Source organism: Nannospalax galili, unplaced genomic scaffold (genome assembly GCF_000622305.1).
Source record: "Nannospalax galili isolate Female #2095 unplaced genomic scaffold, S.galili_v1.0 scaffold1945, whole genome shotgun sequence".
NCBI classification, from domain to species: Eukaryota; Metazoa; Chordata; class Mammalia; order Rodentia; family Spalacidae; genus Nannospalax; species Nannospalax galili.
This window is the reverse complement of record NW_008352138.1, coordinates 411,887-427,901: the sequence shown is the minus strand read 5'-3', so window position 1 is coordinate 427,901 and position 16,015 is coordinate 411,887. Positions and strand designations below refer to the sequence as shown.

Below are 16,015 nucleotides of genomic sequence, written 5' to 3'. Positions count from 1 at the left end.
GTAGGCCAGCCTGGGTTTGATTGGATCCTTGCTTGACTTCTTCTCTGCTGGGCAGTATGGGTGTCTCTGCCTCAGTTTCATCCCCTACTCTAGACTCTGGTCATGCAGTCACTCATTCTGTTATTACTGATGGAGCAGTAAGAGGCCAGGCCTCTGCAGGGAGCAGGGGTGCACTGTTAACATGTCTGAGAGACCCCATCCCCTTGAGATATGCCATAGGGGGCACACAGGCTCGTGGGCTATTGCCCATGTTTTAATTGTACTTCGAGTCAGGGTCTTGTAAATCCTGGCTGGCCTCATACTCACTGTGAGGCCGAGGCTCCTGATCCTCCTGCCTTCGCCAACATGCCTGGTTTATTCAGTGCTAGGGATCAAATCCAAGTCTTCCTGTAGGCTAGGTAGGCATGCTACCAACTGAGCTACATTGTCAGCCCTGCTTTTCAATTTGATACGTTTTTTGATACCAAGTTGCCCAGGCAGGCCTTGAACTTGCAATCCTCCTGCCTCAGCCTCCAGAGAAGCTGTCCTAATAGGCCTGTGCTAATAGGTGCTGGTGTTTCCCATACTTTAACAGTAAACCCCATGGCTGTTCTTAACAGATGAGCCAGTGGAGGCAGAAATAATGGACTCTAACTGGCCAGGACGCCACAGCCACAGTGGTGCAAGATTGGACCTGACTGTCTACCTGAGGCTTCAGGCCACCATGGTATTCCCGGTGGGGTAAAGCACCCACTATGTGCATCTGAAATCCTGTGCCTACCGCCCAGCATCCTGTTTGCATCCTAAGAGTGAGCAGGTGGCAAACCTGGCTGACACTGTCCCTCTCTCTGCAGATGCGCACTGGGTGGGCCAGCTGACCCGTCGCTGAGGCGGGCCCCCAGGCTGGGCCTGCGCCCCTGGCTGGGCATGCGCCTGTCAGTGCGCAGGGCGCTGCTGGCGGCAGGCTGTGCCTTGGCCCTGGTGCTGGCTGCACAGCTCGGACAGCAGGTCCTGGAGTGCCGTGCAGTGCTGGGTGGCCGGCGTAGCCCACGGAGGATGCGGCCGGAGCAGGAGGAGCTGGTAATGCTGGGCGCCGACCACGTGGAGTACCGCTATGGAAAGGCCATGCCACTCATCTTTGTGGGCGGCGTACCCCGCAGCGGCACCACGCTCATGCGCGCCATGTTGGATGCACACCCCGAGGTGCGCTGCGGGGAGGAGACGCGCATCATCCCTCGAGTGCTGGCTATGCGGCAGGCCTGGTCCAAGTCCGGCCGTGAGAAGCTGCGACTGGACGAGGCAGGCGTGACGGACGAGGTGCTAGACGCTGCCATGCAGGCCTTTATCCTGGAGGTGATTGCCAAGCATGGGGAGCCGGCGCATGTGCTGTGCAACAAGGACCCCTTCACGCTCAAGTCCTCCGTCTACCTGTCCCGCCTGTTCCCCAACTCCAAGTTTCTGCTGATGGTGCGCGATGGCCGGGCCTCTGTACACTCTATGATCACGCGCAAGGTCACCATCGCGGGCTTCGACCTCAGCAGCTACCGCGACTGCCTCACCAAGTGGAACAAGGCCATTGAGGTGATGTACGCCCAGTGCATGGAGGTCGGCAGGGACAAGTGCCTGCCCGTGTACTACGAGCAGCTAGTGCTGCACCCGCGGCACTCGCTCAAGCGCATCTTGGACTTCCTGGGCATCCCCTGGAGCGATGCAGTCCTGCACCACGAGGACCTCATCGGCAAGCCCGGGGGCGTCTCTCTGTCCAAGTGAGTGGGGCCCCACAGTTCCTCCCAGGTGGCAGATCAAGTCTGCCTTTCCTGAGCTGTGCTGCTGTAGACAAGTGTCTGTGCCTCTCTGAGCCTCAGCATTCATCTATGTAATGAATAGTTTGGGAACTGAGAGACTGACACAGAGCCTTGCATCAGATCCCCGCATCGCCCCACCGCCCATCCCCCACATACCCTGTGCCTGCCTGATCCAGTGACTCACTGTTCCTATTGAAAAGCCCAGAGAAAGCATCAAATTGTATGCTCCAAACTGGAAAGACCAGGTACCTAAAGGAAGCTGACGGTCATAGGGACCTTTAACTTTCACATTAGCGTTGATTTTTTTTTTTCCCAAGGGCAAACTATTCAGGTTAGTTATAGATACAAAATGTTTAAAAAATATATTTTTATTGATTCTTTGAGAGTTTCATGCAGTGTATTTTGATCATATTCAGAACCCTCTCCCCAATCTCCGCCACTGGCCTACTGCCCCTCCTCGCAACTGCATGTACTCTTTCGTTTCTTTAAAGGCCTGTGGACTGTAATCTGTGTTCCTCAAATGCCCTTAAGGTGTGTGTCTCTCCCCTGGAGTCTGGTCAGCCTACCAGGCATCACAGCCTTAATGAAAACTGTCTCACACTCTCCCAGCAGCTATCGGTTGCCAGTAGTGCCTCAGCTAGGGCAGGCTGGGGCTTCTTGACCACCTCCCCCTTCCATTGTGGGTTTTTGTCTGGTTTTATCTTGCACAGGTCTTGTGCATGCTGTCACAAGTGCTGTGCATTCATATGTGCAACTACCCCATGGTGTCCAGACAACAGGGTTTCCTTGTATTCACCTACCTCCTCTGACTCAAATCTTCCTACCCCCTCATTTGCCAGGACTTTGAGCCTTGGGAGGAGAGGGTATGATACAGGTGTCCCCATTTAGGGCTGAGAGCTCTGTGGTTTCTTGTTCTTTGCACGTTGACCAGTTGTGAGTGTCTTTGTTAATTGCCCTCAGTGCATTAATCCTGTCAGATGCATAGTTATTTTTAAGAAATCAGGGAGCCGGGTGTGGTGGCTCATGCCTTTAATCAGAGGCAGAAGCAGGCAGATCTCTGTGAGTTGGAGGCCAGTCTGGTCCACATAGTGAGTTTCAGGCTAGCCAGGGCTACAAAAAAGAAAAAAAAAAGGAAAAGAAATCAGGGGCTGGTCTGGCAAGATGGCTCAGTGAGTAAAGATGCTGGCAGCCTGAGCTGGATCCCAGACCCATGTAAAGGTAGAAGGAGAAAGCCAGCTCCACATAGTTGTCCTCTGACTTCCACGTGTACCATGGAATGTGCCTTCCCATATCTGGCACACAAAATAACAATAAACAAATAACTTTAATAATAGTAAAAATAGTAATACTAATAATAATAAAAGTGGAGCTGGAGAGATGGCTCAGTGGTTAAGAGCCCTGGCTGCTCTTGCAGAAGACCCAGGGTCAGAGAAGACCCCAGGTTCAGTTCCCAGCACCCACATGGCAGGAAACAACTGTCAGTAACTCCAGTTCCAGGGACTCTGATGCCCTCTTCTGACATCCACAGGCATTGCACATGGTGCACTTACATACATACATGCAGGCAAAACACTCATACATATGAAATAAAATAATCCAAAATAAAATTTAAATAATCAAAAAGAAGATGGTTCAAGAGCGAAGTATTTGCTATGCAAGCATGAGGGCAGAGTTTAGATCTCCAGCTCCAAATGCCAGATGTGGTTGGTGCCTGTAACCCTAGTACCAGAGGCCAGACACGCAGATCCAGGAGGCTCACTGGCCAGCAAACATGGCCAAAACAGTGGTGTTCACTGAGAGACTGCCTCAAAAACTAAGGTGGGAAAGCGATTGAGAATATCAGACATCAGCCGACATCAGCTTCTGGCCTCCACATGTGCTCCATGTGTACATACATGCATAGACCACACATGCATACACTGTACACATGCATATACCACATACATACCACACACATACTTGCACTCATTAATATACCACATACATTGCCTACACCACACAAATGCACATACGCATACGCCACATGCACATATGCATACAGCACTTACACACACACACAAAGAAGTCGGAAGCAAAGGAAGCCAACTTTCTGCACCAGCAATGTGCACTAAGTGTTTCTTCTGACTGTTGTTCTCCCTGGTGTGTGCAGAGCTCTGAGGCACAGTGCCTGCCCACACTCTCAGCTAAAGGGGCAGACTGGTCAGGGCCGAGGTCCGCCCTGCGTTTCTTGCTGCCCCATGGCCACTGAGCAGGAGCCTCCCCTGACCTGACAGGACTTTCCTCTCTCCCCAGGATTGAGCGGTCCACTGACCAGGTCATCAAACCTGTGAATTTGGAAGCACTCTCCAAGTGGACTGGCCACATCCCTGGGGACGTGGTGAGGGACATGGCTCAAATTGCCCCCATGCTGGCTCGGCTTGGCTATGACCCATATGCAAACCCACCCAACTATGGAAATCCTGACCCCATTGTCATCAACAACACACACAGGGTGAGTGCATGCACATGGAGTGGTGTGCTCACAGGCTTGTGGGAGTGGAGGCTCCAGTTTTCTGGGAAAGCATTCAGTCTTGGGATTCCTGCTCAGCTGGTTTGTTTCTCCCTGATGGACATAGTGAATGGTCTAGCTGCATGTATTGCCATTTTGGCTTGGACTGCAAGGAAGCTCAAGGCCAGTAGGTAGCCTACCTGTTGAATGTATAGCATCCAACAGCAGACCTATTTGTGTCTCATGCCATCTTACTTACGTTTTCTTTCCTGTTTCCCTGGCTATTCATGTCTTATGGTCTCTTCTTTACTTTTCCTTCCTGTTTCCCTGTCTGTCTGTCCGTATAGCCCCTCGAGTCTTTCTGTCTTTCTTTTTGTTGTTGTTGTTGTTGAGACAGGGTCTCTCTGAAGCCCAAGCTGGCCTAGAACTTGCTATGTAGACCAGACTGGTCCCAAATTCACAGAGATCCTCCTGCCTCTGCTTCATGAGTGCTGGAATTAAGGCTTCAAGTCTTTTTAAGAGCAGAAGTACGTAAAGAAACTGGATCCCTTTATGACCCTATGACTATAGCATTGACGTCTCAGACATGAACTTGGAGTTGTTGAAGCTGCTGTTTATGTCTTCCTAGAGAATGGTCAGGAGCAGTGACTTGACAAGGTATTCTGTGAGAACAGTGAACAGGCTCACAGGCAGTTTTACTGGTTGCTGTCACAACTTTCAGCACTTTGGGTGCTGTGTTTGAATATCCTCACAGGTAGTCACAATCTAGGCATATGCGATGTGACCTTGGGTGAGTGACAGACTCCTTAAAGTTCCCATGAGACAAAAGCAAAGCTGATGAGTTCTGAGGCCAAGCACAGTGCACCCACTGGCGTCTGGTCCTATAGATGTGAAGTGTGTCAGGCATGTGGGCTGTAGTGCTTGTGCACGTATCAGCACTCGGATGCCTTCGTGGCAGCGGATGCCCTTCAGGACACATTCTCAGATTATTCTCCATCTGGAGAAGAGAGGGTGTGCGTGACAGTGGGGACTGAGCTGAGGATACCCACTCCCAGCCAGAAGTCACTCAGATCCAGAGGCCCAGCCTGGTGCCTCGCAGTGGTCCCAGGCTTCCTGTATTGAGTTACAAAGCCCTGTCTCCCTCAGCTCTCTAAACTCAAGGGGAGTCTTGACTGAGCCACTTAGCACCAGCAAGTTCTTAGTTTAAAAAAATTATTTATTTATGCAAATAGGGTCTACCTGTGTAGTATAGGCTGCCCTCAAACTTGTGATCCCGCTGCCTCAGTCTCCTTAGTTGCTGAGATTACAGGTGTGTTCTATGACATCCACCCTTAAAGTGTTTTTTTGTGGCATGATCTTGCTGTTCTATCCAAGCTAGCACCTAGCTCCTGGGCTCATGTCATCCTCCTTCCTCAGCCTCCTGCATAACTACAACTGCAGGCATGTGTCAGGACTCCCAGGTACAAAGCCTTTGCTGCCTCTTCAATTTTCATTGCGTATGGTGCTGGGGCTGGAACCCCAGGCCTCCGCATGCTAGGCAAGTGCTCTTCCTCCAAGCTGTGTTCCCAGCCCTGTTCTCTCATCTTAACAGAGAGAACTTGCCATCATCAGGATTGAGGTGCAGGTCCCTCTGTGGGGCTCCTGTGGTTTACCTCCCTCATTTAATGTTGCAAAGGCTTATAGAGGTGGAGATTCCACCAGCAGTGTGGACCAGCACTGGCGTGGTATATGTCTATTCATTTTCATTGCAAATATTATTAATTGCTATTTGGAAAGACGTTATTCTTCAAACCCTACTTCTCTAATATTCTTTTCCGTACAGATGCTCTGCTTGGTCATGACAGTCACCTGTGTAATGACTGAGCTGTAGGGCATCAACTTAGACTATTAGCAAGTGCCAATTCAACAGATTTGAGGCTAGGGGTCTGGTGGGAGTCCAGCATGCATAAGGCCCTGGGTTTCATTCCTACCACTGCAAAAACATGTAAAACAAGTTTTTTAAAATGTGGTACCATTTCGCCCTAACTGTAATAGGCTGGATGAAAAAGCAGAGCCGTTTGGTGGCTGTGAAGTCTGGCCCCAGGCACCCAAAGGGGCGGCAGCAGTGGGCCAGGACAGCTGGGGGTTCTTTCTTTTTCTTTTCACTTTAGTGTGTGTATGAGAGAGCACGAGCACCGGTGCAGGTGTGGCCTCGCTTACCAATGGCAGTCAGGACAGCTCTCTGGAGCCAGTTCTCACCCTCCATCTTGTTGAGACAGGGTCTCTCTTGTTTCTGCTGCTGCGCTGTGTACTCTAGGCTGGTGAGCTTCGGGGTGCTTGAACGGCCTCCACCCCCTTCTCACCGTAGTGCTGTGATTACAGACGTGCACCACCACATTGGCTTCTTATGTGGGGTTCTGGGGATCAAACTCAGGCCGGCAGGCTTGCATGGGGAACACACTTTGACACTCTGAGCCCTGCTTTCCTTTTTCTTTTTTCTTTCTTCATTTTCTTTTCTTTTTTGAGACAGGGTCTTACTCTGTAGCCCAGGCTGATCTAGAACTTGTGGGTGATCCTCCTGCCTCAGCTTCCTAAGTGCTGGCAGTACAGGTATGAGCTACCACGTCCATGTGTGGATTGTCGTCTTTCCCCCATACTGAGTGTGACCCCAAGGCCTCTCAAATGTGAGGCAGGCACCAAGGGAACACAGCTCCTAGAGGAAGGTCAAACTGTATTTTACATCACAGATCATTCTAGCAGATGCCTATGGTTAGAACAGCTCTTCTGTTTGTTTGAGATGGAATATGGGTCAGGTGTGGTGGTACATACCTTTAATCTCAGCATTCAGGAGGCAGAGGCAGGTGGATCTCTCTGAGTTCGGGACTCTCCTAGAGAGCATGAAAGTGTTCCTCCTGGGTTTCAAGTCTTGACAGGGGCCCTGCACCCACCCCAGCTCGGTCTCCACGATGGCCCCCCTCTGCTGGAAGAGAAGCTCCTGAGGAAAAGCCACATGGGAACCAGGGGCAGGTGGGTGCTCCTGGGTGCTGCAGGCACTGCCTCCCCATCCTGGGGCTCATGAGATTTCATGGTCTGTCACTGTGGCCGCTAGCCTGAGATGAGATAGGCCACATTGAGGCTGCAAGTGGAAATACATGCAGGCTTTGAAGACTTAGGACCAAAAAAGCATGTGAAATACTAGTCATTTTTACATAGGATCCATGTTCCTTGGTTCAAGACTTTCACACAGCAGGTCAGATAAAAGAAGTTAGCTTTGGTTTTCCCTGTCTCCCTCTGCATTCCCCGTGGCTGTGGGAAAGCTCCACGGCTCCCTCCCATTCTCATCCCGGTGGGAAGCAGCAGCAGACACCAGCAGGGTACTGTCCACTCCAGGACACAGTGGGAAGGCCCAAGTTGTCTGCCATACCAGTAGGGCCTTGTTCTCACCTTCTGCCCGAATGCCTTTCCTTTCCAGCTTAGCCTGACTGGTTTTCCTTTTTGTTCCGGTCTTACCTCAAAGGTCACCTGGTCACAGAAACCCCTGGTCTCTCCTAACCACACCCCTTTGCTTCACTTCCTTCCTGGCACGTCATATGCATGTGATGATTTGTGTATTCTGTATTTTGCCATCTTGTGTGCTCTGTCTAGAATGTATGTTCCAAGAGGATAAGAACTCTGGTTAATGCCATTCCAAGTGCTTGGAATAAGAGGTGCACAGTAAATGTTGGGGAGGGAAGATGGGTAGACGGATGGAAGTGGGTGGATGGATGGAAGTGTGGATGCATAGATAGATGGGTGGATAGGTGGGTGGGAGGGTGGATGGATGGATGGAAGCGTGGATGCATAGATAAATGGGTGGATAGGTGGGAGGGTGGGTGGATGGATGGAAGCGTGGATGCATAGATAGATGGGTGGATAGATGGGTGGGTGGGTGGGTGGGAGGGTAGATGGATGGATGGAAGTGTGGATGCATAGATAGATGGGTGGATAGGTGGGTGGGAGGTAGGATGGGTGGATGGATGGAAGCGTGGATACATAGATAGATGGGTGGATAGGTGGGTGGGAGGGTGGATGGATGGATGGATGTGTGGATAGATGGATGGGTAGATAAGTGGGTGGAGGATGGATGAATGGATGAGTGGATGGATGATGAATGGATGTGATAGATGGATGCATAGGTGGATGGTAGATGATGGATGGATGAATAGATGATTGATTGGTGATGATGGATGGGTGATGGATGATGGATAGATGAAAGGTGGATAGGCATATGGATAGGAGAGATGAAGAGTAGATGGGTGAATTAGTAGGATAAGTAAATGAAATGAGAAATGTGGGCGAGAAGGATGTAATTGAAGGGGTGCTAGGTAGGTGGGTGAAGAACTGGAACAATAGAGAATGGATTGCTGGAAGGAGGGATGGAGAGGGAAGGGTGGATTACTAGACAGATGGATGGATAGATGTGTCAGTGGTGACTGGATTTTAGTCTTTGTCCATCTTTCCCATGGTGACACTTCCTTTTTCTTTCCTAGGTCTTAAAAGGAGACTATAAAACACCAGCCAATCTGAAAGGATATTTTCAGGTTAGTCCAGGGGAATTCTGCTTTCTTTTTACTGGCTGTGCCCTAGCTCACTGTTCGCCCATGGCCATTCCACTTCTCCCTGCTGACTGATAAGTTCCCAACATAAACCTGGGTCCGGCTAAGCCAGAGGGTCTGTAAGTGATTCATCCTGCCCAGACCCATCTCAGCAGCCCTTTTCCTGAGCTTTCCTGTTCCTTGTTCTTTGGCTAGAAGGTGACTGGGGACTTCATGGGGACTCTTCTGTCTCTAGCCTTAAACTCAGCCTTGTTTAAGATCGCATTTGCTAAGCACAACACCAGGTACCATTCTCTTCTGTGTACGAGGAAACATGGGGTGTGCATGGCTGAGTGACTGTAGGGCTACACTCCTGCACTTGCTTCCCACGGCTGGGCCCACCATTCAAGGGATGTCCCTAGGTGGTAGTGCACAGAATGTCAAGGCCACCCAGGCCTTCCACCTGGTCACCCTACCACCATTATGATTCCCTTTGGAGCTAAAGTGCTGTCTTTCAAATGATGGGGTGGTGCTAAATGAGTCATTTTGTATATGTGTTTTTGTGTACATGCTGGTATGTGTGTATATAAATGTGTTCACATATACATGGACGCCAGGCATTGATAGCAGGTGTCTTCCTCAGTCTCTCCACCTTTTTTCCCTCTTCCCCACCTTCCTTTTTGAGGCAGGGTCTCTCACTGAATTTGGGGCTCCCTGATTTGGCTGTGCCAGGCTGGCCAGCAAGCTCCAGAGTCCTCTAGTCTCTACCTCCCTAGCAGTGAGGTTACAGTTGTGGCCCCACCCCGGTTATTTTATGTGAATTCAGGAATCCAAACCCAGGTTCTCACTCACATGGTGAACACTTTACAAGGAAGTCATCTTGCCAGCTGTGTTTCACTTTGGAAAAATAAATCAAGGACCACCCCGTGGCCACCCCCATTTTAATGGTGAAATCATTGGCACTTAAGTGTAGCACTGGTACTTTTTGCTGTCCTTTTTTCCAGCTTTTATGCATTTTTGTGCTGTTTGTACTTACTGGTGTGTCCTGCTCCTGAGATTTCTCCATCTGCTGGGTGAGGCTGTGACTTTGTTTGGATGACTGCATTGTGTTTGCTGTGGTGTGTGCCAAAACTGGCTCATGGACTCCTTCCATGGGTTCTTGCTTTTTCAGTATCTTGAAAGATGTCCTCCGTGGGGAGGAGAGGTGTGTTCCCCTAGAATACAGCTTTTGAGACTGCAGTGCTGAGTCATCACCCCAGCACTTGGGAGCAAAGTCCCAGCGGAAACAGACTGTGAACCACGGGGTGAAGGTTCAGGAAGGGACTGTACCCGTTTCCATCCCATGCAGCACTGGGGTGTCTAAGACTTGAGCTGATCAGGGCCTGGCTCATGCTGGCCGTCAGGAGCCACTGTGGTTGGCCTATGTCCTGTGGGTAGTCAACCCTGTCCTGCTTAGTGCAGATGGCGAACAGCCCCTGCTACCTGCCTCCCTTCCCACTGTTTTCACTGTACTTTGGATGTCTTGAGGCTATGAATGCTCAGGGAGGCCCTTGGATTAGTGGCAGCCCATGCCTGCCACAGGACATGGTAACCATCCAGAGCACAGTCACAGAACCCAAACATAGAAAAATGTTAACAGAGCAAAACCATTCTGTGTCATGTCCCTCCAGCACCACACCAAGTGTCGCCAAGTGCTGCTTGTCCCTCTACCTGGGTGCCTTTCCTCCACTCCTGGTTTTCATCCTCCACCTCCTAGCTTTGGGTATTTTCTATTACCAACCAGTTCTCCCATTATCCAGGTCCACACTGGGAGGATATACAGTTCAGGTCAATTCTGGCACTAAGTCCCAGAGTTAGCATCAGCCCTGAGGGTGAAAAAGCCCAGCCTCACAAGATCACCCTTCAGTGCTAGCCGCAGTGGGGTGCCCAGGCTCTCCATGAAGCCATCATGCCTTCCTGCTGGCTCATAGCTTGCTAGAACAACTCATAGGACCCAGGGAGAGTGTGTATGATATCAAACAGGATACAGCTCAGGAAGAGACACTGGGAGAGGTAAGGGCATAAGCTTCCAAGCCTGCCCCAGGGCACCTGCCAGCATGTCCTGGCCAGCTAGCTCTGCAGCCCATCACGTCATGATCATAACAGACATAATTATTGGTTTGTCGGTCACTGCAGAGGGACTCGATCTCCAGTTCCTCTGCCTTCTGGGAGCTCAGGGATGTGAAGGAGTGATCCTACCCCCTAGTCCTGCACTGCATTTTCTCCAGGGCCCCTTGCAACTAATCATCCTGTCATCATATAAAAGATGCCTCGTCATAGGAGATCCCCGGGACTGTGTACTAGGAGCAGGGACAGAGAGCAGACACATGTCGCATCTACAGCATCAGTGGCATCTTGCAGAGTCCTCTGCTTAGCAAGGTGACCCCTTGGTGGCCCAGATCTGATGTGGTCCTCTGTACAGGTGTGTATATGTGTGCATGCACGTGTGTGTAACAGATGGCCCCCAGCTGGCTCCATTAGAATGGGGCTCTGTGGTTGAGTTCCACATGAGCTACCTAGCAGGCTGGCTGGACCTCCTCTGGAGGGAGGAGAATCCTTGCATCTGCCACCTGGCCTGATCGTGTCCTCTGTTCTCCTCCAGGTGAACCAGAACAGCACCTCTCCCCACCTGGGAAGTGCATGATTTCCAGGTAAGCCTTCCTCCTACCTTGCAGGGGTCCCCCTGGCTGAAGTGCCTGTGCTTCCAACCCCAGCCCCATTTGAGATTTCCGTGGTGACTGGTTAGGGACCTATTTATAGAATGAGGCTTGGTCTGAGCTCTGGGGTTTGGGAAGGGGTAGGGATGATGGTGGACCAAGCAGGAGGAGGCTTTTCCAACCTCGGGGACGGGCAGGAAGGCCTTAGGGATTGTGAACCATTTCTATACCGAATAGGGCCTGTCACTCCTGCTTCTATAAACAGCCTCAGCCCTGGCCCAACGCAATGGATGTTCTAATAATAGTCACAGTGGTACTGGTCCAAGAATATTCCCCAGGGCATTGGGCCAGGTGCTCTTCTGCATGCCTTACTTCACCCTCAGGTTCCTAGGAGGCAGGGAACACAGTCCTACCACCCTACAGAGAGAACTAAAGCCAGAGAGGCCTAAGGGATGGGGAAAGGAATTGTGAGGTGGGGCACTCAATTTCTGTGTCTCTTGAGTTCTTCTCTGAAGCTGTGATGAGACTCTGGAGTTCTGTTTAATTCTAGAGAAAAGAACCTTGAACTGAAAGCAGCCCCCTTCCCCTCCTCACTTCCCTCCTGCCCCTCACTCACTTGCTGCAGCTTCATTAGTGGAACCTTGGACCAGCTCATTTCCAAAGCCAGCTTATTTCTTAACTGTTTAAAGAAATGCCACATACGGATGCTTTAACTAATCCTGGGGCGTAATTGGCCTGGAACAGGTGCCAGTCCTTTCCTTTCCTCTGAAATTCCTTCATATTTATCCCTTATTAGACTGATTGATTGTACATGGAGTTTGAAGCCAGGGCTTTATGCATTGACCCTCAGACCTAGCACATGACAGGTACTCTACCACTGAGTTATATCCCTATCCCTCTTTTTACTTTCTGTTTAAAATAAGATCTCATTTAGTTGCCTAGGCTAGTGCTGAACTCGCTCTGTAGCCCAGGAAGGCCTTCAGTATGTAGTCCTTGTGCCTTAGCTCCCAAGTTGCTGGGATGATAGGCCTGTCCCACCAGGCCTGGCCTTATGTGATCTTTGTAAATAAAACAAGTGGCTCTTTGAGGCCAGATGGATACAGGTTGAGATGTAGGTAAGATAAGACAAGGACTAGTTTTCAATTTAAATTCTCCCTAGCCATCTGGAATGTATATGTAAAACCTGGATGCTTGTGAGGATGAATAGAACTGTACGTTCAGCATCACATGTATAAATAGGAATGCTGGGGCTGGAGAGATGCTCTGTGGCTAAGAGCATTTGCTGTTCTTCCAGAGAACCTGAATTCAGTTCCGAGCACCCATGTCAGGTGCCTCATAACTGCTTGAGTCCAGCTGCATGGGGATCTGATGCCCTCTCTAGCCTCTTTGGCCACCTTTACACACACACACACACACACACACACACACACACACACACACACAAACATATAGAAATAATTTTAAATAAGTCATTAAAAAAATAGGGCTGTATGTGGTAGCACACACCTTTTAACCCTTTAATCCCAGCACTTTGAGAGACAGAAGCATGTGAATCTCTGTGAGATCAAGGCCAGCCTGGTCTACATAGCTGAGATCCAGACCCCCAGGGGCTACTAGGGAGACCCTGTCTCTAAATAAATGATTTACTCAGTCAATCAATCAATCAATAAAATAAATAGGGGGCTGGAGAGATGGCTCAGCAGTTAAGAGCATGGGCTGCTCTTGCAGAGGACCTAGGTTCAGTTTCCAGCACCCATATGGTAACGGCTATCCTTAACTCCAGTTCTAGGGGAGCTGATGCCGTCTTCTGGCCTCCACAGGCATTGTATACATGTATACTTACATACATGCAGGCGAAACACTCATACACATAAAAGTAAATGAAACCCAGACTAGAGAGATGGCTCAGTGGTTAAGAGCACTGACTGCTCTTGCAGAGGACCCAGGTTTGAATCCCAGCACCCACATGGCAGCTAACAACCATCCATAGCTCCAGTTCCAGGGGATCTGATGCCCTCCTCTGTCCTCCATGGGTGCTGCACTGCACTGATATAGATGCAGGAATAATACACATAAAGGAGGCAGAGGCAGGCGGATCACTGTGAGTTCAAGGCCAGTCTGGTCTACATAGCAAGTTCCAGGACAGCTGGGGCTACAGGGAGACCCTGTCTTAAAAAAAGACCCAAAAAAAAAAAAAAAAGTAAATATAAAAGCTGTGCTTCAGAATCTGTGCCCAGTGCAATGTTGTCTCCCTGTTTCAGATCTCTGCCGGGGCTCAGCCACTGAGAAGAGAAGCATCTGTCTGTGGAAATCGGGCTCTAATCCAAGCATATTGCTTGCTCTCTGTTGCTGAAGCTGGTGAGGAGCACATTTGCTCATTTTGGTGAAAACGGACTTAACCCTCCGCCTTCACGAGCTCCAGGTGGACAGCACACAGTATGGAAGCAGTCCAGTTTTGGAAACTTAGGAATTTTCTATTTTTCCCCTCAAGAACTTTTTTTTAAGAAATGAATTTGCCATCATCCCTAGGGGGAAGGCTGCCTCAGCAGCTCATTCCTGGGGCACCCCGTAACCTGTGCCTATCCTCGACCTGGAATTTGAACTCAGAGGATCTATTTAAGAGTTTAATATATGGGCTATCTTTGATTCTTCAGTCCTACTCAGTTTCACAGAGAAAAGAACTTATTTGAATAAAGTAGACAGAGGCTGTCCGTCTGTGCCTTACTTCACACTGCGTGAACAGGGTTCTTTATTTTTCTCTATATAAAATTCTGTCTCCTGGAGGGGCAACCAACAGAAGCTAGAGAGGGCACCCATGCTGTTACAGGCACCTCTGAACTTTGGGGGGTGGGTGTTTCACCAGGGCCGCTTAGGCTGTCAGAGGAGCTGTGGGGATCACAATTATGCCTCAGAGGAAGGTGCTACAGTGGTATGAGGAAACTAGGCAAGAAAAAGGTTCACAAGCAGAGACCAGCTCAGGGTCCCTTCTTCTGGTAGAGCTTGTGAGCAACTCTCTCCTTAGGACCTGTGACTATAATACTGAGTGAGACTGCATAGAGGAACACCACATGGTGATGGTCAAATTAGGAGTCCTTTGTTAGCTAGCTAGCAAGCTGGTGGTCAAAGAGGGGGCTCATGCCCAAAAGAACTCTTGACTCCCAGAACAAGCAGGGCAAGGTTTATAAAGTTTAAAACCACAATTACATCATGACAAGGGTAAAGCCAGTAATCATAGTTACATCAGATCACCATAGTTATACCAAACCAGGGGCAAGGTCAATTAACAAAGAGATTTTCAATTAACAAAAAGTTTTGGTTGGAAAACACAGGTTTCTCAGAATGCAGAAATAATGGGCTCCATAGAGATGCAGGTACAGCTGGGAGGGAGGCCGTGCTCTCTGGACGTGCTACCTGGCTACTTGTAAGTTTCCCAGTATTGGAGAAACAATGTCCTCCCTGAATCTACCAGCATGAGATGTTCTGCCTGGCTGGCTACAAGTGGGAATGGCTGGGCAAAAATAAAGTAAAGCAAAAGTCAGCTGGAACAAAATGGAGTTAGTTTTGCCATTTCTATTCCCAGATGGCATTAGGGCAGAGTCAAAGAGATGACTCAGTATCCTCAGGTGATGAGGGTTGTACTGGACTCTCAAGTACATTAATTTGACAGAGGCTAATGACTGTAATTTTTTTTCAGAACAGGGTAACAGCCGGTTAATTATAAGCAAGGCCCAATCATTGGGCTCGAGGAGAAGAAGGAGGGGGAAGGGGAGAAGGAGGTGGGGGAAGAGGAGGACAGGGAGGACGATAAGATCTTGTTAGGCCTGGAAACAAGGTAGTCAGCCATGGATTCTAATCGGACCAGCAGTGGAACCAGAACTGTTGGCCTCCCTCTCCTTTCGTAACAGGTGGCAGGGTTGGGGGGGGGGGACTGGGAAGATGGCTCAGATGTTAAATAGATTATAGCCTGGACCTGTTGGAGAGACTGGAGATAATTTAAGAGAGACTGATCAGTAATTTTTCAGAGTAGGGTCCTTTAGTCTAGATAGTAGGGGAGGCAGCCTTTTGAACATAATCTATAAGGTATAAAACCCATCCAGTATCGCAGCACCCACATAAAAAGTTGGGCATGACTACATGTGCCTGTAGCCCCAGCACTGAAGGGCAGAAGCAGGCAGCGCTTGAGTGCTAGCTTCAGGCTGGCCAGCCTGGCCAAAACATTCAGCTTTAGACAGTCTTATGTTTACCTACAGGGGAATCCTCCTATATCCAGGGAGGGGCACTGTCTGTGTTAGGAGTGCAGGAGGCTCATAGTCCCCTGGCTGGGCAGCAGAGGACATTCATCTCACCTCTATTGTCCTCTTCCCTCTGTAACCAGAGGCTGACAGCCATTGCTGTGGAATCTGGGTTCTGGGTTCAGCACTAGCGAGCCAAGCTGAGTGACTCCGACTCCCCAGGCAGAGCCGAGGAAGACATCTGCCTGGTCAGGGATGGGTG

General features: G+C 49.9%; 1 protein-coding gene across 2 annotated transcripts in view; it reads left to right on the top strand.

Moving 5' to 3' along the window:
• Window positions 1–14,250, top strand: part of Tpst2 (tyrosylprotein sulfotransferase 2) — a 41,910-nt gene extending 27,660 nt beyond the window's left edge. For both annotated transcript variants that reach the window (XM_029554047.1, XM_008849025.3), the window contains 5 exons: window positions 834–1,745; window positions 4,077–4,275; window positions 8,781–8,831; window positions 11,467–11,515; window positions 13,783–14,250. In XM_029554047.1, coding sequence (XP_029409907.1) covers window positions 907–1,745; window positions 4,077–4,275; window positions 8,781–8,831; window positions 11,467–11,508 — 1,131 coding nt within the window. In that variant the 5' untranslated portion in view covers window positions 834–906 and the 3' untranslated portion in view covers window positions 11,509–11,515; window positions 13,783–14,250. The remainder of the gene's footprint in view (window positions 1–833; window positions 1,746–4,076; window positions 4,276–8,780; window positions 8,832–11,466; window positions 11,516–13,782) is intronic.
• The last annotated feature ends 1,765 nt before the right edge of the window (window positions 14,251–16,015 follow it).